The sequence below is a fragment of the Kogia breviceps genome, chromosome 15 (genome assembly GCF_026419965.1).
Source record: "Kogia breviceps isolate mKogBre1 chromosome 15, mKogBre1 haplotype 1, whole genome shotgun sequence".
In the NCBI taxonomy this organism is placed as follows: domain Eukaryota; kingdom Metazoa; phylum Chordata; class Mammalia; order Artiodactyla; family Physeteridae; genus Kogia; species Kogia breviceps.
The window spans coordinates 66,155,703-66,178,229 of record NC_081324.1 but is presented as its reverse complement, the minus strand read 5'-3'; the positions used below and the strand labels follow the sequence as shown (position 1 = coordinate 66,178,229).

At 42.7% G+C, this 22,527-nt stretch overlaps 1 protein-coding gene across 10 annotated transcripts in view; it reads right to left on the bottom strand.

Annotated features, from left to right (window-relative positions):
• Positions 1-22,527, bottom strand: part of PRR14L (proline rich 14 like) — a 57,082-nt gene that overhangs the window by 4,879 nt on the left and 29,676 nt on the right. For 7 of the 10 annotated variants that reach the window (XR_010836726.1, XM_059040079.2, XM_067014487.1 and 4 more), the window contains 5 exons: positions 17,252-22,421; positions 13,674-13,745; positions 12,801-12,972; positions 12,155-12,261; positions 650-721 (listed from right to left, as the gene is read on the bottom strand). Coding sequence is in view for 9 of the 10 variants with exons in the window: in XM_059040079.2 (XP_058896062.1) it covers positions 650-721; positions 12,155-12,261; positions 12,801-12,972; positions 13,674-13,745; positions 17,252-22,421 (5,593 nt within the window). In the remaining variant the exon portion in view is untranslated. Of the gene's footprint in view, positions 1-649; positions 722-12,154; positions 12,262-12,800; positions 12,973-13,673; positions 13,746-17,251; positions 22,422-22,527 lie in introns of those variants that run through there. The other 3 variants (XM_067014493.1, XM_067014492.1, XM_067014494.1) reach the window with 2 other exon arrangements.

The following is a 22,527-nucleotide window of genomic DNA, read 5'->3' as shown; positions in this document are numbered from 1 at the left end:
GGCCTATGCATTGTGCCACTCTGACCTATCAATAACGTTTAAGATTGCCCAAGCTGGGTACACAGGTATCTGATTCATCCTTTTAAATGGCTATGCAGTGTATCCCATTACAAGGATGGACTATAATTTAATGAGAACCCTATTAATAGATATTTTAAGTTGTTTCCAACCCTTTCCTATTATTTAGCAATGCTGCAATGAATAGTCTTGTATCAATGCCTTAGAGTTTTATCTTCTAGGATAAAACTCTCCTGCTACATCCTGTACGCTACAGGAATTTAATAAATGTTCAATGACTTGAACTGAATTTAGACGCAAAGGTAGCCAAGTGAAATGCCTTCTGTACTTGGGTTTGGAGTCATATCTGAAGATCAATGATTATTACTCCTGAAGACAGCTGGCATATTTGCTAAAAACGCAAGTACAAACGAAAAGGAGACTACCTAACCTGATACACATCTCTTTCCCATCCTACCACCGACCCCAATTCAACCGCTGGGAACTAAAAATACCAATTCTAGTTATTTTCAAGATCCCGGTATTGGAAGAACTGAACATAAAACACTTTCCGAAGCACAGGGATTGGAGATTTACATTAATGATTTTGGAAGCCCCCCCAATCTATTATTTCCTGCTCATAGGTACTTACCTGTTTGCAGGAGGAGATTTATAATTCTTGTTGGTATATATTTCTTCTAAACTAAACTCCTTTTTCTTTAACCTGAAAAGAGAAAAAAATAAATTCTTCATGGTCTCTTAAGAGAGACAAGATTGGTTTCCCAACTCTATGCTTTCCATTCTTTTACTTTCCAAGAGTAAAATATGAGTCCTAGATGTGTCTCATGAGAACAATGAGTACTGGATCTTCTTTTCCAGGGCATCAATCTTCAACTTTGTGAGATTTGATCCAGTTATACTTGGAGGGATATAACTGGATTTGTACCTATTATCTTAGTTTACAGCTTCTTCTTGTCCTACTTTTTCAATGTTTCTTCTGCTTAACTGACTGCTCTTTTTTTATTCTCCTCTCCTGGCTTGAAAATTATACGTATTCTGTTCTTTTAGTGGTTGGCAAGAATTTTAATGAGCATATTTAACTTATAAACCCTTCTCTCAAACAACACAAAGTCCCTGGAACCTCTAAGTCTGAGCAATACTGTCCCAGTTTGTAAGTAGTGTCCTATTTTGCCTTTTTATTTTGTAATTTTTTGTGTGTAAGAAATCAGGTCATTTGGTCTGTGGCTTCCCCAGTCTAGATTTTCTTGATTACATCCCACTGATACCATTTAACATGCTCCTTTAACCCAAACATATGGGAAACACTACAGGTATTTCCTATGGACTGGTAATTAAATAGATAGGTATGATCAGATTTAGGTGTTCCGGGTTTTTTGATAGACTTTTAGGTGTCCATCACGAGGGACATGATACCCAGCTGTCACCCTTTTTGTGTATTAGCAGCCAGCCACTGATAAACATTGAATATATTTATTAGTTCTTTAGGATTGTACATGGTGACAGTCTATCATTCTTCCAGGAGAATTCTTCCATCTAAAGAAAACTTCATGCTCATCCATGCTTTGGTAACCCTGAGGTACCAGTTTGCACAGGAAAAGTGGGTTGTATGCTTGGTTCTTTCCCTTTATTTACCGGTTTACACAACAATGAATTGTTTCCCTATTATCATCCAAATATGGCCAGTGAGTTGTGAACTCATTCATTATGAACTATTGGACTGAAACATATCTCATGTGCTTCAATCTACTGCAGTTATTATTCCTTTTGATGCTCAGACTGTCTCATCTGTGGCAGTGAGAGTCTCTTCAAATTGGTTCCTGCGTCTCTCAGACATGACCCCAGTCGCCTCTTGAGAGCTCATCACTTTCTAGCACAAGACAGTCTATACTCATGCATTTCCTGCCCTAGACCTGTAGCCAGACTTCAAGGAGCCCTGGTTCACATATCATAAAATTCACCCTATTATTTGTTTATTTTTATGAGTGTGCTCAATCTGTTTGTTCACTCTTAGTTTTTGGTACTATGTAGAAGATAATAGCTTCAACCTTCAGGCCACCACTCTTAGTAGAAACTTATTTTCAGACAGCACAGTACCTTTATTACAAAAAAGCAAATTATTATAAAGTTTCTGTGCTTTAAACCTTTTTCAGATAAGTTAAGGAGTGACTGAACAGCACAGCAATAAACTTTTCGGCATCTTGCTTTAGTTTCTTCCTGGCTTCTTGAAAATCTTAATTGAGGTTCAGTTTGGTTCAATTCCAATTCAGCAAAGAACATGCTTGTGGAAAAAATACATAAATAATAGCATGGATAAGATTTTTCACAGGGATTTCCAACAAACAACTGTTACTTTGCTTCTTAACAACAGCAATAGCTACGTTAGATTAAGGATGTCAGATGGGTAGTTGGAAAGTGAAAGATTAGGCTTCTGACAGTCATTCTGACGAGCAAATCAGGGCAGTGTGCACCCATTCCAGTTTCTGAGCTGAGGTGAGTGCTGAAGCGCCAAGTTCAGATTCTGGGATTCCTAGGCTCTCAACAAGCTTTGCCTTCCTCAGAGGGGCTTCACTCACTGGAGGTGGTGGGATGTGTAGACGTCCTCAAAAGTAGACACTTCCTGTGCAGATGCCACTTTGCCCAGAGTGGCTCTGGCAAGAATCTACACTCGAGCATCTTCTGTCTGGTGGTTCCTTGCTCCCTCCATCTCTTGATCTGTTTTTACGACTTGATTTCCCTCCGGTAAAGAAGCATCTTGAGACAATTCTAAAGCAAGATTGTGCTATTCAATTATTGACAAAACTGAAGCTCTGAGGGGCTCACTCGGGGATCAAGCCCTGGTCCCTGGGGTCTCCTGTGAGGACCATGCCACTGTGACCTCCAAAGCACATTGCTGTGCTCATGCCGTGGCAGATCTGGCCCCTGGAAAGATGTGGCGGGGCCTGGTGGTCAGTGGGTGCAGTGCTCCTGATCCTGTGCTGGAGCACCTACAGGCTCTCCTCACAGCCAGGTGATGGTGGCCCTAAAGTTCACCCTTTAAAGTGTACGGTTCAATGGACTTTCGTAGAGGCACAATGTTATTCATCACCACTAATTCCAGAACATTTTCACAACCCACAGAAGAAACCCTGGACCAAGGAGCAGTCACATCCACCCTCTCCTACTCCAGCACCTGGCAACCACATATCTACTTTCTGCCCCTATGGTTCTGCCTATTCTGGACACTTCATACAAATGGAATCATACAGTATGTGCTCTTTGGAGTCAATCTTTCACTTAGCACACTGTTTCCACAGTTCATTCACGGTGTAGCACGTCTCAGTACTTCTTTTTAACGTTCTATGGATAGACCACCTTTTCTTAATCTATTCATCAACTGATGGTCATTTTTTTTGTGTGTGGTATACGGGCCTCTCACTGTTGTGGCCTCTCCCGTTGCGGAGCACAGGCTCCGGACGCGCAGGCTCAGCAGCCATGGCTCACGGGTCTAGCCGCTCCGTGGCATGTGGGGTCTTTCCGGACCGGGGCACGAACCCGTGTCCCCTGCAACGGCAGGCGGACTCTCAACCACTGCGCCACCAGGGAAGCCCTGGACATTTCGATTGTTCCTACTTTTTAGCTGTTATGAAGAATATTGCTATGAACATTCATGTACAAGATTCTGTGTGAACATGTTTTCAATTTCCCTTGGACATACACCTAGAAGTAGTGATATAGTAACTCTAACATTGTGAGGAACTGCCAAACTATTTCCCACAGTGGCTACACTACTTTACATTCCCACAAGCAATGTATGAAGGCTCCAATTTCTACCCATCCTCAATGCAAACACTTATTTTGTTGTTTTTATTTGTAAAAAAATTACTGCCATCCTAGTGGGTGAGAGCCATCTTGTGGTTCTGATTTGCAGTTCCCTAATGACTACTGATGCTGAGCATCATTTTTTGGCCATTCATCTACATCTTCTTTGGAGAAATGCCTGTTCAGAATCTTTGCCTACTTTAAAAAATTGCGTTGCTGTCGCTTTGTTGTTGAGTTGTAAGAATTCTTTATATATTGTGTATACTAGAGCCCTATCAGATATATGACTTGCAAACACTTTTTCTGATTCCGTGGGTTATCTGTTATCTTAAAACAACAAAATAAAACAAAAAAGACATATTTAGAGCAGTTTTTGTTCATGGCAAAATCGAGTGGACAGAGTTCTCATATACACCCTGCCTGGAAACCCCTGCAACTCCCCTACTAAGCACAGCAACACCTATTATCAACAGCCTGTGCCAGAGTGGAACATTTGTCACAACTGATGAACCTGCAATGACACATCATAATCACTCACAGTCCATGGTTTACATTAGGGTTCACTCTTAGTGTTGTACATTCTGTGGGTTTGGAGAAATGTATAATAACATGTATCTATTACAGTATCATTCAGAATCATTTTCACTGCCCTAAAAATTACTGTACTTGCCTATTCCTCCTTCCCTCCTCCCTATTCCATGGCAACTATTGACTCATTGACAGTCTCCATAGTTTTGCCTTTTTCCAGAATGTCACATAGCTGGAATCATACAGTATGTAGCTTATTCAGACTGGCTTTTCACTTAGTAGTATTTCAGTAAGGTTCCTCCATGTCTTCTTCATGGCTTAAGAGCTCATTTCTCTTTAGCAATGCGTAATATTCCATTGTCTGGATGTACCATGATTTAGTATCCATTCACCTACTGAAGGACATCTTGGCTGCTTGCAAATTCTAGCAATTATGAATTAACCTGCTGTAAATATTTCTGTGCAGGTTTTTAAATGAATGTAAGTTTTCAACTCATTTGGTTAATACCAAGGAGCATGATTGCTGGATCGTACGGTATGAGTATGATTAGTTTTATAAGAAACCACCAAACGCTTCCATTCCATTGGTTTACTTTGTATTTATTTTTTTGGCTACCACACAGCTTGGCTTATGGGATCTTAGTTTCCCAAACAGGAATTGAACCCGGGCCCTTGGCAGTGAAAGCACGGAGACCCTAACCACTGGAGCATCAGGGAATTCCTTATTCCATTAAAAAAAATAATAAATTTACTTATTTATCTTTGGCTGTTGGGTATTCGTTGCTGCGCGCGGGCTTCTCTTGTTACAGAGCATGGGCCCTAGGCGCGCGGGCTTCAGTAGTTGTGGCACGTGGGCTCAACAGTTGTGGCTCTTGGGCGCTAGAGTGAAGGCTTAGTAGTTGTGGTGCATGGGCTTAGTTGCTCCATGACATGGGGGATCTTCCTGGACCAGGGCTTGAACCCCTATCCCCTGCATTGGTAGGCAGATTCTTAAACACTGCGCCACCAGGGAAGTCCCCTCTGTTGGTTCTATGTCAATCCTTATGCATTACCACACTGTTTTGATTACTGAAGCTTTGTACTAAGTTTGTGTATGTTTTTCTTTTACTGTGGTAAAATATATAGAACATACAATTTACCATTTCAATTATTTTTAACTGTGCATGTAGTAAGTTTTGAAATGGGTTAGTGTGAGTCTTCTACTTTGTTCCTCTTCAGGATTGTTTTGCCTATTCTGGGTCACTTGTATTTTCAGGATTTTTAGGATCAGCTTGTCAATTTCTGCAAAAAAAGGTAGTCGACATTTTATAATAGGATTGCAGTAAGCTGTAGATTGCCTTGGATAGTACTAACTTCTTGACAGCATTAAGTAGCTCAATCTATGAATGGATGTCTTTCCATTTATTCAGGTCTTTAATTTCTTTCAACAGTAGTTGGTAGTTTGTAGTGTTTACTGAACAAGTCTTACACTTCGTTTGTTAAATTTATCCATAGGTTTTTTTTTTTTTTATGCTACAGTAAATGGAACTGTTTTCTTAATTTCATTTTCAGATTGCTCATTGCTAATGTATAGAAATACATTTTTCTTTTTCTTGTATCTTCATCTTATATCCTGCAAACTCGCTGAATTCATTCACTAGCTCTAATAGTGGATTCTTTAGGGTTTTTTATATACAAGATACTGAAAAGATAGTTTTACTTCCTTTCTGAGTGCTATCTCATTTTCTTGCTTGATTGCCCTGTCTAGAACCTCTAGCAGAATGTTAAATAGAAATGGCTAGAGTGTGGGCTTCCCTGGTGGCGCAGTGGTTGAGAATCTGCCTGCCAATGCAAGGGACACGGGTTCGAGCCCTGGTCTGAGAAGATCCCACATGCCGCGGAGCAACTAAGCCCATGAGCCACAACTACTGAGCCTGCGTGTCTGGAGCCTGTGCTCCGCAACAAGAGGCCGCGACAGTGAGGCCCGCGCACCGCGATGAAGAGTGGCCCCCACTTGCCACAACTAGAGAAAGCCCTCGCACAGCAACAAAGACCCAACACAGCCATAAATAAATATATTTTTTAAAAATTAAAAAATTAAAAAATAAAAGAAATGGCTAGAGTGAATATCCTTGTCTTGTTTCTGATCTTAGGGAACATTTTTCAGTCTTTTACAATTAAGTAGGATTTCTGCTTCGGGTTTTGGGGTAGATGCCCTTTATTCATTTGAGGAAGTTCTTATTTATCTCTTTTTTAAAAATATTTATTTGCCTGTACCAGGTCTTAGTTGCGGCACGTGGGATCCTCGCTGTGGCATGCGGAATCTTTAGTTGTGGCATGCAAACTCTCAGTTGCGGCATGCGGGATCTAGTTCCCTGACCAGGGATTGAACCCAGGCCCCCTGCATTGGGAGCTCGGAGTCTTAGCCACTGGACCACCAGTGAAGTCCCTCTTATTTATTTTGAAGTTTATGGAGTGTTTTTATCATGAAAGGGTGTTGGATTTTGCCCAGTGCTTTTTCTGCATCTAACGAGATAATCATGTGCTTTCCCCCCTCTATTCTATTAATGTGGTATACTCCATTGATTAATTTCCTGTGTTCAACTAACCTTGCATTCCTGGCATAAATCCCACTTGGTCACGTGTATAATCATTTTTTAATATGTTGCTGGATTCTGTTTGCTATTATTTTGAAGATTTTGATGTATACATTTATAAAGTTCCCTGGCTTCTTTTAAGATTATCTCTTTGTCTTTGAAACTCTGAAGTTAGGTATTAAATTCTTTTTATTGATCCTGCTTGGGATTAGTATCTTTTGCCAGTATACTAAAACACATGGAATTACATAGTATGTGAACTATTTGTCAATAAAGCTGTTTAAAATTTTTCATTTAGATGCTGCTTTACTGAGGTGTAACTGACACATAGAACTGTAAGATATTTCAAGTGTACATTGTGATGACCTGATATATGTATATACTGTGAAAGGATTCCTCCTATCTAGTTAATTAAGAGTTTGTGTTTTGACTTTGTTTATAGTTGGTTTCTTTTTTCCCCAGCAGAAGTGATAGATTTTTATGACATATTTTTCAGATTTTTATTTTATGGCTCTGAATTTTGTGTTATATTAACCATTTCCTATAGTTTCTTCAATTATTCTTATGGCTTCATTTGTTTACATTTAAGTTTGATTTTATTTGGAAGATATTCTGGTGAAAGGTCTAAGGTAGAGATCCAACTTTCTTCTTCTTTTTAATATTTATTTATTTATTTAGGCTGTACCAGGTCTTAGTTGGGGCATGTGGACTCTTAGTTGTGGCATGCAGGATCTAGTACCCAGACCAGGGATCAAACCCGTGTCCCCTGCAGTGGAAGCGCAGTCTTACCCACTGGACCACCAGGGAAGTCCCCCAGCTTTATTACTCCTAGAATGGCCACCCAGCTGTCCCAGTAGCATTTTACTGAATAGTCCATCTTTTCACCACTGATTTGAGGGGACACCTTTGTCACATACTAAATTTCTCTATGTATTTGTGTCTAATTATGGACTTTGTTTTACCAATTTGTATATTTATGCTCTGGCATCATACTGTTTTAATTACTGAGACTTGACAATATATTTTAAGATCTCTTAAGACTAGTACTCTTTTCACTCCTTTTCTGAATTTCCCAGGCTATTCTTGCTTCTTTATTTTTATAATCGTGTTAAATACATGCCTTTCCATTTATTCATATCTCTTCCTAAAAGAACACTTCTTGGTCAAGTGAATGTGTTTAAATTTTCATTGTTAACTGGAATGTACCAGTTATCTAATTACTGCTTCTCAGCTCAGAATGTGCCCTCAGTACCTGCTCTGTGACAATGCATCTTGGACTCCTAATGCATTTCTTCTTTACAGTGAGTTGATGCTGAGCTTCGGCAGAAGGAGGCACTGGAGAACACTGGAGGAGCAAAGGAGCTTTTCTTCTTGCTCCTGACACATGGCCCATCATGGGTGCACGTGTACTGGGATGTCTGGGGTGGGGCCGGATGGGGACAGTTGCCCCAGCTGTACAGCCAGAGCGTGGAGCACCCCCCAGTGCCCCTGCAGCACTAGCCTGGTGACCACCACACCACAGATGGGGCATTCGGGGACTGAAGCCCATAGTGGGACCCCAACATCCTGAGGGTTGTTTCCTGTGACTCTCCTGGAGCAAATGCCACATGCCCCAGGCCACGCACCTGCAGCAGCACCCTGACACCCCAGGTGCCTGCCCTCCAGCCTCAGCTCATGCCCTAGAAGGCTGTTGTTGTTTCCTGCTCGCCCAGCTCTGGCGTTAGCAACCTGGCCATCTGATGGGCTGCAACCACACCTTCAACAAAGTCAGACTCCAATCTGGGGGAGAGGGGCCCCCTCTCCCTTGGCCCTAGGATGCTCTTCAGAATTCTCGGTACACCTTAACAGTTACTCTCCTGTTATACTTTAACACTTTAAATTTCCCCTGTTTAAAATACTGTGTGGTTTCTGTCTCCTGACTGGACCTAGACTAATAACATGATACTAAGGTAAAAGTCCTAAGGTTTTGCTAGCCCAGGGGTCCTCACACCAGTGTACTACAAGACTTTCCATAGACACACTGAAATCCAGCTCTAGGGTAATCAATCTCCCGATCTTTAATCTCCTGCACGTGACACACCTGAGAAGTGTCCTTACCCTCATGTAGAGGTCTCCATTGCCACAAATTCTTTTTTTTTTTTTTTGCCACGCCACACGGCATGCGGGATCTTAGTTCCCCAATCAGGGATCAAACCCATGCCCCCTGCAGTGGAAGCGCAGAGTCTTAACCACTGCACCACCAGGGAAGTCCCCTCACAAATTCTTTTAGAACAGCCCCTGTCCACCCTGAATTCTACTTTGGTATCGGAATAAAATCACTGATCTCACTAGGCCCTCCTCAGATATTAATGAAATCACTGTAAACCTGTCTTGGACGTGTCTTTCCCCACCTTACACACAGTTCTGCTAAGAGAAGAGCAGCTTTAGTGAGAGGGGACTCAGCCTAATTTCAGATATGGTGTGGAATGGGGCTGTCAGAGGGACTTTGCCTCACTCACCTCCTGACTATCATCAAACAATGCCTACTTAAGAAAGAGAGCTTCAAACACCAAAAATAGCTTGGTCATGTATTTAACTGTACACAATGTCTTTTCAAACTATTCTCAACTCTCATGCACAGTCTGTTATCACTTAGAAGAACATTAATCAAATCATATAAGGAAATATTTAAGTGAATTATTCAATCTTCATCTTACAAAATATGATAACTTCTACTTCCTGTTAACAACAAAAATTATATGAGCTGCCATGCCAACTGGTTTGCAGTGATACACTTTTCTCCTACATTAAATATTGAAGCAATCATGAGATTTATATAAATTAATGGATTTATTTCTGATTTTTACATGATTCTTAATTGTTCCTAAAAGTCTAATAATAAGTTTTATTCATGCATGTATACACATTTACTGAAGCAATATCATGCTAACATACTCCTCACTTCATAATTTATTATTTTAGCTATAAATTACATTGCTTTATTATAAACTCAAAAATGGGAAATTCTTATACATAACTTTAATTTTGACTTATGGCTTTTAGAAATCTATGTTACAAGAAGTGTTCCATAATTTATTTTTCAATGGTCTGTATGATTTTCTTGAAGGTAAATATTAACATATTTACTGTTTCATACCCACAGACATGGAGGGGAGGCTGTATTCATTGTACCAGGTCATTTTATGTAAGAGACTTGAGCATCCATGGATTTTGGTATCTGGGGGGTCTCCTGGAACCAATTCCCCGAGGATACTGAGGGATGACTATATTATATTGGAAAGCAGAAAAGTTAGGAAGTAAGAATGATTTGGCCAATGGGCTTGAATAATAAAAACTGCCTTCACCAAGTAAGTTGTATGTCAAAAATTTTCCATAATTTTTTTTTTGGCGGTACGTGGGGCTCTCACCATTGTGGCCTCTCCCGTTGCGGAGCACAGGCTCCGGATGCACAGGCTCAGCGGCCATAGCTCACGGGCCTAGCCACTCCACGGCATGTGGGATGTGGGATCTTCCCGGACCGGGGCATGAACCCGTGTCCCCTGCATCGGCAGGTGGACTCTCAACCACTGCACCACCAGGGAAGCCCTAAAATTTTCCATAAATTTAATGCCCTAAATCGGCACCTTCAAAGTGCCTATACAAAAGTGTATTTGAAGTAATAAAAGCATTTTACCAAGACGTCTTAGGTAAAGATTTATTGAAGATCTTATATTTTTCAACCCTTTCATTATATAGGATTAAATAAAGTGCCCCTAAGTGAGAAAGTAACATAGAATTCTTAGGTATCTCAAACTGGTCAGATCCTCTTGGTGCACGTCCCATAAAAACTGAGCCACTGCTGGCCTCCAAAGTCTGGGTGATAGAACCCGAGTGAGTCAGCACTTTTTCTTTGCTTTCAAAAAAGATTAGGTGATAAATCATTAAATATGATTTGTTGATAGATCACTCTGTGATTTTTTGATATTACTTGACAAGTTGAAAGGATTGAATGTCATTGTTCTATTAAAACTCTTTCCACTCCCAACTACCTATCTTTATTAATAAGGTTTTCCAGAACTTCTATCTACATAAAAATTCAAGAGAGAATACCATGATTCTGAACCCTATTTCATTCTAGTAAAAAGTACTATTCAACCCAGGATATCTGAAATACTTTAAAAATTTCTCTTGAAAAGACATGGTAGGATGATCAATAAAAGAAATGTAGGATAAAAACACAACACGTTAAGATAAGAACCACGTGGGAAAAGTGGAACGTAAATCATAGTAACACTTTAACTATCGCATTTGTGTTGTGTGAAGCAATAAAATAGATAACAGTGCACATTTTTTTCTCAACTGGACTGTACAGCAATCTTAAGTGTTGGGAATTCTTACTCACATTCTACAGGTAAGTCCTTGAAGCTCAGGAAGGTGAAATAACTTACCTTGGGTTAATCAAGGGACACAGGCTTCCATTTGCTGATGAGAAATTAAGGAGTGAAATCCATCACAAGAAAACATAACTCTGGAGATCTTTTAAAAATATTTATATCTTCATAGTGTCTGTGTAATATACATCATTCCCAAACTGCAATCATGTCAAATACACAATTTGGAATCACGCCCAACCAATACATAATTCAGTAATCTTTCTTTCCATTTCACTTTATAGGAATTAGCAATCAGCTCTGTCATAAAAATCTTTAGAATCCAATTTTTTAAAGGCTATACTATGGACCATAACATGGATGTAGCATTTTCTTTAAAAAAAAAAAAAAAAAAAAAAAAAAAAGACAATCTTTCCTTCATGATGTGTAGGTCCCTTCCCAGTTTTGTGCACAGAATGTTGTGAGCCTGGGCTGTGGGGTCGGGTAAGACCTGTGAGAGACAGGAACCACCTGTTCTGTCATGAGGGACGCTCTGGCCTAACACAGATTTCTCAGCTACTGAGCCTTGGCACCGTCACCTAAACCTGGGGACGATGGCTGTGCCTACCTTCCAGCACCCCTGGAGGATGAACTGGGACTGCGTACACAGAGCAACAGCACCCGGCATAGAGAGCTCAGGAAAAGTGATCGAGAATGCATTCAAATATCCCTGCACACAAATCTCTGGCCACAGTACCGATGAATTCTTTTGGATAAATTCCTAGAAGTATAACAAAAGCTCAGAGTACATGATCATTCAAAAAGTCACTATATTCTGCCAACTTCCAAAAAAGTGCACACATGCACGTTAGAGAAGGCGCTCACCTTTTGGGTCGAGGAAGGCCCATGGGGGTAAGGTTAGGGTCTGGCTTAGGAATGGTTTTCCGGATGCGAATCTGTGAGACCTTCTTTGGCCTCTTCTCTGGCTCAGTCTATTTTTAAGATGAAGAAAGATGGTCAGGTTGTAAGTCATTCTAAATATACGAAGTCCCCTTTCCTGACACCCACTGCATTGCTTCCTCAGTGTACAGATGACTTCAGGAAGTAGTTTATGACAAAGCTCCCACCCCCAGCCGCCCCCACTCCTGCCAACAGCGTTTTCAGCAACCGCCCCCTTTATGTTACTGTACATGCAGTTCAGATACTGAGATTATCAATATGGAAATTTGCAACTGTTGGAGACAGCAGATACTGCAAAACTGAAGCACACCATTGTTCACTCGTCTCTGAATGCATGAAGCTTCTCGCTTTGTGGTTCAGTTCTCTAAAAACTGTTAAATGAGTCATCAAGAGAAAAGGGTCTGGAAGGCGACGGGGAAGAAGAGATTCAAGGTATCTTTTAGCGTCTTGCTAACCTCCCGTACTCAGCTGAAGCTAAAGGTGGTAGCAAAGAGACTCAGGGGCCCATCTGTACCTGTCACGTCATCTGTGGTGCCACCGCCACCTGACCCCACCGGTGCTTTAAATTTACCTCTTTCTGTTCTGGGGGGCTGCTCTGCGGTCGGGGGCATGGGGCTGTCACACCATCCAGCTCATCAAATCCAGGAACCGGGAACTCGGAGGCTGAAAGCAGGAGCTTGCTGACAGCTGAGTCTGTTACCAAGCGAGACTTTGGTACCAAGGCAGGGAATGGAGGCTCTAGCCTAGCACCACAGAGAGAGAGACAGAGAAGAACGACATGGGACGGGTTCACCTTCTATGTCGGCACATTCATTTTAACATCCAGACAAGAGCTGAATGACGTTCCCAGTAAACCTGTCCTCTTGTCACTTCTGGACACACCTGTGTCTATACATGTAAAAAATGACAAGAATGTGGTCAATCCACTTCACTGTGATGGAATAACGAACGAGGAAGATGCAGTGAATAAGGAAAAACGTAAAAAGGAACAGGTTTTTTTGTGGGAAGAAGACAATTAGTGAACTGAACAAATGGATTGATGTTGTGATTAACGACATCAATCCCATCCGGGCACTGAAATCAGCTAAATGACCAAGAAGTATCTTGAGGGGACTTGTGGTACAATGAGCTGGCTAGGGATTTTGACGTTTTTTTCATAAATGGGATTGATCACACAACTTTAGTTACACAGGTTGAACCTCAGATTGTTCATCTGAGAGACGCAGATAAGGCTTAGAAGGAGAACAAGAGGTCAGAATTATACCATGTCTGACCCACACCAGCCGCTAGTGCACTCGCCTCCCACTTCTCTCTCTCTCTCTCTCTCTCTCTCACAGACAGACAGACAGACAGACACACACACACACACACACACACACACACACACACACACACATACTGCAAGCCACAAGCCCTCACATGCCAGGCGCCACTGGAGCCTCACCTCACATGACTGCCGCTGGTGCTGTAAGCAGCTTCCAGGCCCGGAAGAGGCATGGACGGTAATGCAGTGTGGCTGAAGTGGAGCAAAAGTACAAGAGAGGCAGGTTAGGGTAGCGGGATGGCAGGAGACGCTCTCGTGTACCGTGGGTGTGGAAGGACGCTCAATCAGAGCCCGAGGAAGACGAGAAGTGTCAGTCACCCAGGAAGACAAAAACCTCCCTCCCAGGCATGAGAATTACATGTACGTGTCCATCACTGGAATGGAGGCAGGCTGACAGGAAGATTATATTCTAACTTAAATGGAAAGGCAGAGAGAGATATACAGAGGACAGTAAGAGAAAGGAGGAGGACAAGAATACCCTTTACCTTATACCTTTTAATCAACTTGTTGAACATGTATGTTAAAGTTTTTAAAAAGTAATTTAAAGATAAAAATACACTCCTCAGTTCTATATTAACCATATTAAAATAAAATCTGCCAATTTCTATAAACTTACAAAAAATTGTGAAGAAACCTTATTTTCTTTAAAGTCGAGTTCCACGTAAAACATGGCCATGTAGATGAAAACCGTTCACAGGGCTAGTTCCTTCATAATTAAGCTTTGATTTTTATAGATGAAAAATGGTATTAATCACTTATAGATAATTGTTGGAGAGCTTTTGGTCCCCTCAAAGTAAAGCTTGTATCCATTTCTACTGAATTTAGACACAGTACAGGTTTAATTAATCAGATGCTTATATAATGACCATATAATCCACCTCCTCTGGGAAGTTAGAGAAATTTGTTCAATGGCTGAAACACAGATAATTCAGATTGTGAGAGTTTAGCACCAATCTGGAATACTGGGAAACAGGCTGACCAAATCAGAGGCCTCATCTGGGTCTAGCTCAGCTGACACAGCAACCAGTTGAGTGACCCAAGTTAGAAAAAACCACATGCCTCAGTCTCATATCTATAAAAAAAAGGCAAAAAAGATGCCTGTTTGACCCATATTATGGAGAGCTGGAGGATGAGGTTCAAATGAGAAAACTGTGGAAAAATAAATTAATTTAATCTTGGTTGAGTCTTGCTTTCTGGGGCTCCCCAATTTATCACGCTTAACATTTCTAAGTGTGTCTACAAACACAGCAAACTTCTAAGCTCTAAGCCAAGGATATATATGATGTTAAGGCACTTTTAGAGCCAATGAGAAAAAAAGTTCCCACAAACACCACCCCTACCACTTCAATTAAAAAAATAGGGGGCTTCCCTGGTGGCGCAGTGGTTGAGGGTCCGCCTGCCAGTGCAGGGCACATGGGTTCATGCCCCGGTTCGGGAGGATCCCACGTGCTGTGGAGCGGCTGGGCCCGTGAGCCATGGCCGGTGGGCCTGTGCGTCTGCAGTCTGTGCTCCTCAACGGGAGAAGCCACAACCGTGAGAGGCCCGTGTACCGCCAAAAAAAAAAAAAAAAAAAGTGACTTTCCTGGTGGCGCAGTAGTTAAGAATCTGCCTGTCAACAATGCAGGGGACATGGGTTTGATCCCTGGTCCAAGAGGGTCCCACATGCCGCACAGCAAGTGGGTCTGTGCACCACAACTACTGAGCCTGCACTCCAGAGACTGCGAGCCAGAACTACTGAAGCCCGTGCACCCAGAGCCCGTGCTCCACAACTAAAGAGGCCACCGCCATGAGAGGGCCGCACACCGCAACAAGGAGTGGCCCCCACTCACTGCAACTAGAAAAGGCCTGCGTGCAGCAATGAGGACCCAATGCAGCCAAAAATAAATAAAATTTTTTTTAAAAAAAATTAAATATTTAAAATACAGGAACTTCCTTGGTGACGCAGTGGTTAAGAATCCGCCTGCCAATGCAGGGGACATGGGTTCGATCCCTGGTCCGGGAAGATCCCACATGCCACGGAGCAACAAAGTCCATGCGCCACAACTACTGAGCCTGCGCTCTAGAGCCCGTGAGCCACAACTACTGAGCCCACGTGCCACAACTACTGAAGCCCAGGCACCTAGAGCCCGTGCTCCACAACAAGAGAAGCCACCGCAATGAGAAGCCCGCTCGCCACAACGAAGAATAGCCCCCACTCACTGCAACTAAAGAAAGCCTACGTGCAGCAACAAAGACCCAACACAGCCAAAAATAAGTAAATAAATAAGTTTAAAAATAATAATAAAATATATATACACACACATATATGTAATTAAATTAAAAGTAAACTAAAAAATAAAATAAATGAAATGTCAGATACAGGATCTAAGGGAGAGAGAAAACATCCCCCACCAGAAAACAGAAAAGTCAGGTGGGAAAGAGTTCTAGAAGAGGGAAAAGGGTCATAGGGTCATTCACCTTCACAGGGTGAAATGAATAACTACCCTCCATGCTACCCTTAGGACTGGACATAGTTTAAAGAAGGTAACATGATTTAAAACTTAGTGTTACAGACACAGAGCAGAATTTGTTGTAGAGGCAAATAAACTATGCAACAGAAGCAGTGCACCATCATTTAAAACAATTTGATTCATCCTGTTGTATTTTTATGGCTGCCTGATAAGAAGTGAACATTTTCCTGTTTACCTACAGGACAAGAACTCACAAGCAGCCACATTCAGGTTCTGGGGTGCCTTTCTGAAGCTCTTTTATTTAGTTAGTTTTCTGCTAAGATGCTGGGTAACTTCACAGTATGCCCCAGAAGCTTTTCAATGACAGAATGGTTCTGCATGAGAGACTCTGCCCAGACACACAAACAACAAGGCCTCTCCCAGGCCGTTTGGAATTTTTAGGCTTTTTTGGTGTTGAAGTTTTAAACTACAGCAATGATAAGGGAAAACCAAATAATGTTTAAAGTTTCTATTTATCCAGAGGATTACAAATAGGAGGATTTACCTATTATGTCTAAAAGCAGATCTTTAGGGATGTTAACTCCCAAATTCTTTTTCTTCTCTCATTTCCTATTAGAAGGTAAAATGATATTGGTGTAATTATTTTCAACTATTCTCAGTGGTCAAACCACAAGAACTCTTTTCCAGTTCACTTAAAATTCTATAAATTCTATAGCTATAATATGTAAATGCCAATCTCTGAAGCTTCTCTGCTCCAGAAAGAAACACAGAGGTTCCTAAACTAGATTTGGTGATGCCTACGTAATTAATTAGTTTATTTAAAAAGTATTTCTTCTGTATCCTTTACACACCAACCACTGAGTTAGGTGCAGGCCGTTATAACACCCTGTGAACAAGTAATAGCTACAAGTCACAAGTCACTACTTATAGTAATGGGATATGTTCTTTGCAAGGTGAGGGCAAGAGGAGAAAAGGAGAGATTCAAGATTTAATGGTTCATAGAATTAAATGGACAGAACAAAGGAAGGTATAAAATAAAGGGTTCTGCAAGAAATCTAGATCCTTCAGGAAAATTAGAGGGGGCTACACTTCAGAATTAACTGCTGCATATTCTTAGCAGAGATTTGGCAATAAACAGGAAATGCAGACACAGACTCTGAGCCCTGCATTTTCAGGAGCGCCCTTTCCTCTCCCCAATGGTAGGATGCAAACATGGGACTTCAGCAAAGAACAGGGGTTGGATTTTACCTGCTCATGGTGCCCAGAGGTGGCTGCCGCTTGCTGTGAGAGGAATGAAGAGCAGAGATTTCGAAGGGGCAGGCAGAAGGCCCGTGCTGGCTCCAAATGGACAGTACTCGGCCCACTGAGTAGGGCAGAGAACAGAAGACCTTGTCTGCTATGGAGGTGGGAGACCGTAACCCTTTCAGACCCTGGATAAACTGGGTCAGGAAGAGCCTCTGCATGGTGGGCATGTGGCTGGAGCAGCTCTGTTTTTTCGTCCAGATTCGGTAACATCCTGGGGAACAAAGTGCTAGGAGTGTGTGAAGGCCAAGGATGGAGCAGCCTGCTCTGGTCTGGACTATGGCGGTGGCTCCATGGTCTTGGAGAGGAACTGGAGGCTGCAGTGGAGGCTCGGCGCCTGCTTGACAATAGATGCCAGGGTCTTCCCTGAACGTGGCCACCCCAGGGCAGTCGTGGGCCAAGAAGAAAGAGAAGGTCCACTTGGGAGGTGAAGACGGGCACCGGTGGGCCTCTCCTAAGGCGAGCCTCGTGGGTGCACAGTGCTCGGGAAAAGTTCTTGGGGACTCGGTCCCACACTCGGAGCCCGACTTCACGTGAAAGGATACTGGGAAGATTTCGGAACCAAACAACAGGGATGGCATCTTGTCGCTCAAATCTATGAAGCTCATTTTGATGGCTTCAAGCGAATAAAGCGTCAAGGGTTTACTGTTAGGCCTCCTGTCCCAATCACTACGTGCCAACCATGGATTCAGCTGTATTGTGCTGTAGGAAAACCCATCCAGGAGTCTTTTGTATCTGAGCCACTTGTAGCTTTTAGCCACTGGAAGAAGGTCAGAGGAACACCGTCGATACCGTAGCTTCTGGGTCTTTGTGGCTGGGGCCAGTCTGGAGGCAAGGATGGACAGCTTGCTGAATAAGGCTGATTCTTTGGTAGGCTTCCGAACATACAGGCTACCCGAGGGCTGGCCTGGAGTGGCCTTCTGCTTTGGTACGTGGCTAACAAGGCTCCTGGCAGGGGCTGTTTCAGATTCTGGTTGCGTAGGTACAGACACAGCATGTGAACTGAGAAATCTATGTGCGTTTGTGGGGATGGTTTCAGAGGAGCTCTTTAAAAAGGCAGAATTTCTGATTTTACTTATTTTCCTCCCTGTGTTGACTAGCTCCTGGCAGGAAACTTTCTTACACGTTCGGTGGGGCTGCTTCTTTATGGGAAGCACTCCTTTCTGATGTGAAGTGTTCCCAAAGGCACCATGTAGTTCATCACGCCCAGCGGAGTTGGGGTCTTGTGCTTTCCGGGGGGCATCATGGAGGCAAGGGCCTGCACACGACTCAATGTCCTTTTTTGATGGGCAACACAAGCTTTCCTCCTTTGGGTCTTTCAGCTTCTGAAACCCTGCAGCAGTGTCACCTGTGGCTGGCTTTGCTAGGGTGATTTCTTTCACCACAGTGGGCTCAGCTTTGCTATCCTTAGGTTGGCTCTTACTTTGCGCCTCATCTGACAACATATTAGATGATGTGCATCGTTCCAAAGCCGCATGTGCTTCTTTTTGATGCATCTGTTCCTCTTCCTTGTAGTCCAAAACCTTCTGGCTCTGTTGGTCCTCAGCATCACACAGACTCCTCGGGGGTTTAAGATGGGTCTGAGACACCTGGCTCATGTTATCACCATGAACACCTTCTCTGACAGTCATCTCTTCAGACTCCTCCACAGCAGGAAACTGACCCCGTGGTCCCCTCTGGTGTTCTGCAGTTTCTTCTTTTTTCACTTCGGTTTCTGTTTCCATCGTCAAAGGCAAACTTTCCGCAATGAGGGCTGTGCCACTTTCTTCGCTAGGATTACTCTTATCCCTTGGTGCTCTTCCTTTCATCTCAGGCAGGACCATGCAGTCCTTTATGTTCTCACAGGGCATTTCACCATCTTTTGGTTTAAAAAGGTTTTTCGGGTCAGTTTCCTCACCATTCATAATTGTTTCTGATTTTTCTTGAGACAACAGATGCAAAGGCATTATCTCAGTGGATTTCAGGCTTCCCGGGGGAACAGAGTTCTCATCTTGGTGTCCAGAAGATGTCAGTTCTTCTGAGGAAATTCCAATGGCATTTCCCTTGTTGTGCTCAGAATTTATTTCTAGTCTTGATCCTTCAATCATTCCTTGTGTTTCTCTCAGAGATGCTTCTTTAGCTTGCTGTTCAAGATCAATATAATTTAAAGACACATTTATTCTATCCAATACTCTTAAATTTGGTTTATGATCTGCCACAGACCCTGTCTCAGGGGCACAAGAGTCTGGACACACCTCCATTTCACAGTCTTTTAACAATCTGCATACTTTCTCTTCATGTGATTTTTTAATTTCGAGAGAGTCTGCTGTCGAGGAAGTAGCATCTTGGGAATCTGAATCCTGGTCGATTCTTCCCATAAATGCAGCAATAGGCTCTACCCTCTGTGACAGCACATTCCTTGAGGTTTCCTGTAACGCTGGCCCATCCTGCCTTGCACCCCCATCAAGAGTACTAGAAGCCCTTATGTCCAGAATGCCTTCTGTGCCCTTATCACTACAGCCTGTGGAGACTATGTCTGCCATACCATCTATGGGCTCCTCACAACCAGAAATCCTTTCAAAGGCCCCTTTCTTCAGGCTTCCATCAAACAATGAGCTGTTATTGCCTGAACTGACTGGCAGATCCTTCAGGCTGTGGCTCACCTCTCCATTAGGCTCTGCGACCACCTCTCTCTGGTTGCTGCCTAGTGTCTCCTTAGCTGGGTTATCTTCACTTCTGCATCCATCGGATCTGTCTGGGTTACTCTGGCAGCCAAGGGCTTCATCTGCCTTCTGTTCAGGAGTTTCAGCTGCTTGGTTCATGTCTTTAACACCGGAGAACATAACAGTAGGAAACTGGTCCAACGATTTTTCAGGACTTAGAATGTGTGCAGGTTGGTTTAATTCCTGTATGGCACAATCACAGATGTTACGTTTACAAAACACAGTCTCTTTGGGTGTGTCCTGTTCTTTTTCTTCTAGCCCTTCCTCGCTGGGATGGATGTGACAGGTGGTGTGGATGGTCCTGTTTGGAGTTTCACTAGTTAACATGCCTGCCGTCATTTCGTTTCTGATCTTACCTCCTGGAAGGTTGCCTTCAGTTTCTCCCCCATCTGGCTCACTTTCCGCCGATGTACAACTCACTTTATGGATGCAACTTTCCATGGAGGCTTCTCTCCCTTGGGGGCGGTGATCGCTGTGCTGAAATGCATTTTCATACTTGGTTATCAGACAGTTTTCAACTTCCAGAATGGTTTCGCTGGGCTCCAGGGCACCACGGGCAGAACACGCGCTCTCCTCTGGGATGCTTTTTCTTACACAAGGGCAGCTAGAGAGATCCCGAGATTGAATGCTTTGACATTCCATGGCAGAGACCTCTTGAGGCAAGCCTGCTTCTTTCTGATTTGAGAGAAGTCTGGAATGCAGACCTTCTACTCCTAAATCAGCTGTTTCAGTTTTTCTTTCTAGGCTTTCTGATTTGCTGTTTAAGGTGGGATTGTTTGAAGAGGCACCACAGGTTTTGTCACCTGGTGGAGAGATGTCTTTCATTTTTGTCTTTACAGGAACAGTCTGGGTACCAGCAGTGCCATATGCTCCATCCTCTGATGGAGGGTGCTGGCTCCGTTGGAAGCCCTCGCTCGCTGCTACAGGCATCTCTTTGTCAGTTGGCAACTTCGCATGGTTTTGAGAATTAAGGGACACTTGATTTAAAACACAATCACTTCCTATTTTGTTTACAACTAGTTCGTTGGCATAAGGAAGTTCATTCACCTCCCATGCAGTGCTCTGTTTATCTAAATGGGGACCATCGTCCTGGGAGTTCTGTACAGCTATTTCTAAGTCAGGTCTGTCATCAAATTCTAGGGCTGGCAGTAACGGAACAATGTCTTTCTTGGGTTTCAACACCTCATTTATAGAACTTATCTGGCCCTCTGGTGTTAAACTCACAGGGGATTTTCTTTCAGTCAGAAATCCGTCATGTGATGCTTCCTTTAACTGGGTGCTGCCTTCCAGATTTCTCTGGGTGCTGACTAAGGAGTTAGAATCTTTACTGTAAATCTTTTCACTTAACATACCAGGCTCTACAGTGGTTGTCTGTTCTGGCTCTTCAATCTGCATCGAGAAGGAAAAATGGTTCTCTTCAGAGTGTGTGCCTGGATGGCTTATATTAGCAAAAATTCCTCTATGGTCCTCATGGTTTGCCAAGTTATCCTGAATGTCTAAAGTGATTTTTAAATCATTTTTTTTAAACATTATTTCCGTGGCTTCAGTAAAAGAACTGGGCTTTAAAGAACTAGAGAAGTCTGTATGGATACTGCCTTGAGGGCAGTAGTGATAGTGGATATTTTCTTTGGGGAAGTCAACAGCCTCTTTTTTTCCAGAATAGTGACCACTAGCATCCTCTTCTGCTTGCCTGGCATTAACAAGAAAGAGTTCCTCTCTTTCACTCCTGGGGTTCAAAGGCTGTTCATTTTCTTCTCTAGAAGCCAAGTTCTTGCTTTGATCATCCCCATCAAAACAGGAATTGTCTGTCTTTTTAGCAGATCCCTTTAGCAAGCTATCACCATCAAAACCACACTTTTCTGAGGATGTTGCTCTGGATTCTGGACCAGACAAACATGATGTGAAATGTGAAACTTCAGAATTTTCTTCTAAAGGTTCTACAATAACCACCTTTCTCATGGCTTTGGGACTACCACGTGCAGAACTATGTCTCTCACTACGGTGGACAGGAACCTGTTGGCGATTGTCATCTGCTTCACAGACAGGGTTTAATGTACACAACTCTTCCTTTCCATTGTCCACTTTGGAAATGGCACTCTTCCCTGGTAATAATGACAACCAAGGAGGACAGGTTTTTAGTTCTTCACATTCTTTTTCTTTAGTTGCTTCTATTAATCCAGGGTCCACAGAGTTTAAAGGCTCTAGGGAAACTAATGTGCTAGTCTCTGAAACCTCACCACTGGTCATGATTTTGTCTATTTCTGGGTATCCGCTGCACCCAGCCGCGAGACCTTTACTCACATGGCCGTTCTCGTGTCCTTCATTATTATCCGTCTTAGTCCCACTGACCTTCATACCTTGTACTTCCTCAGTAGATTTTAGCAGAGTTTCAGCTGTAATTTGTACATTTCCTTCTGCACAAGAGAAAGAAATCCAAATCAGTATGTAATCATTAAAACAAACAAAACATTTGCTGTATCATCATAAATTTAATCATGCACCAAACAGCAGCAACAAAAA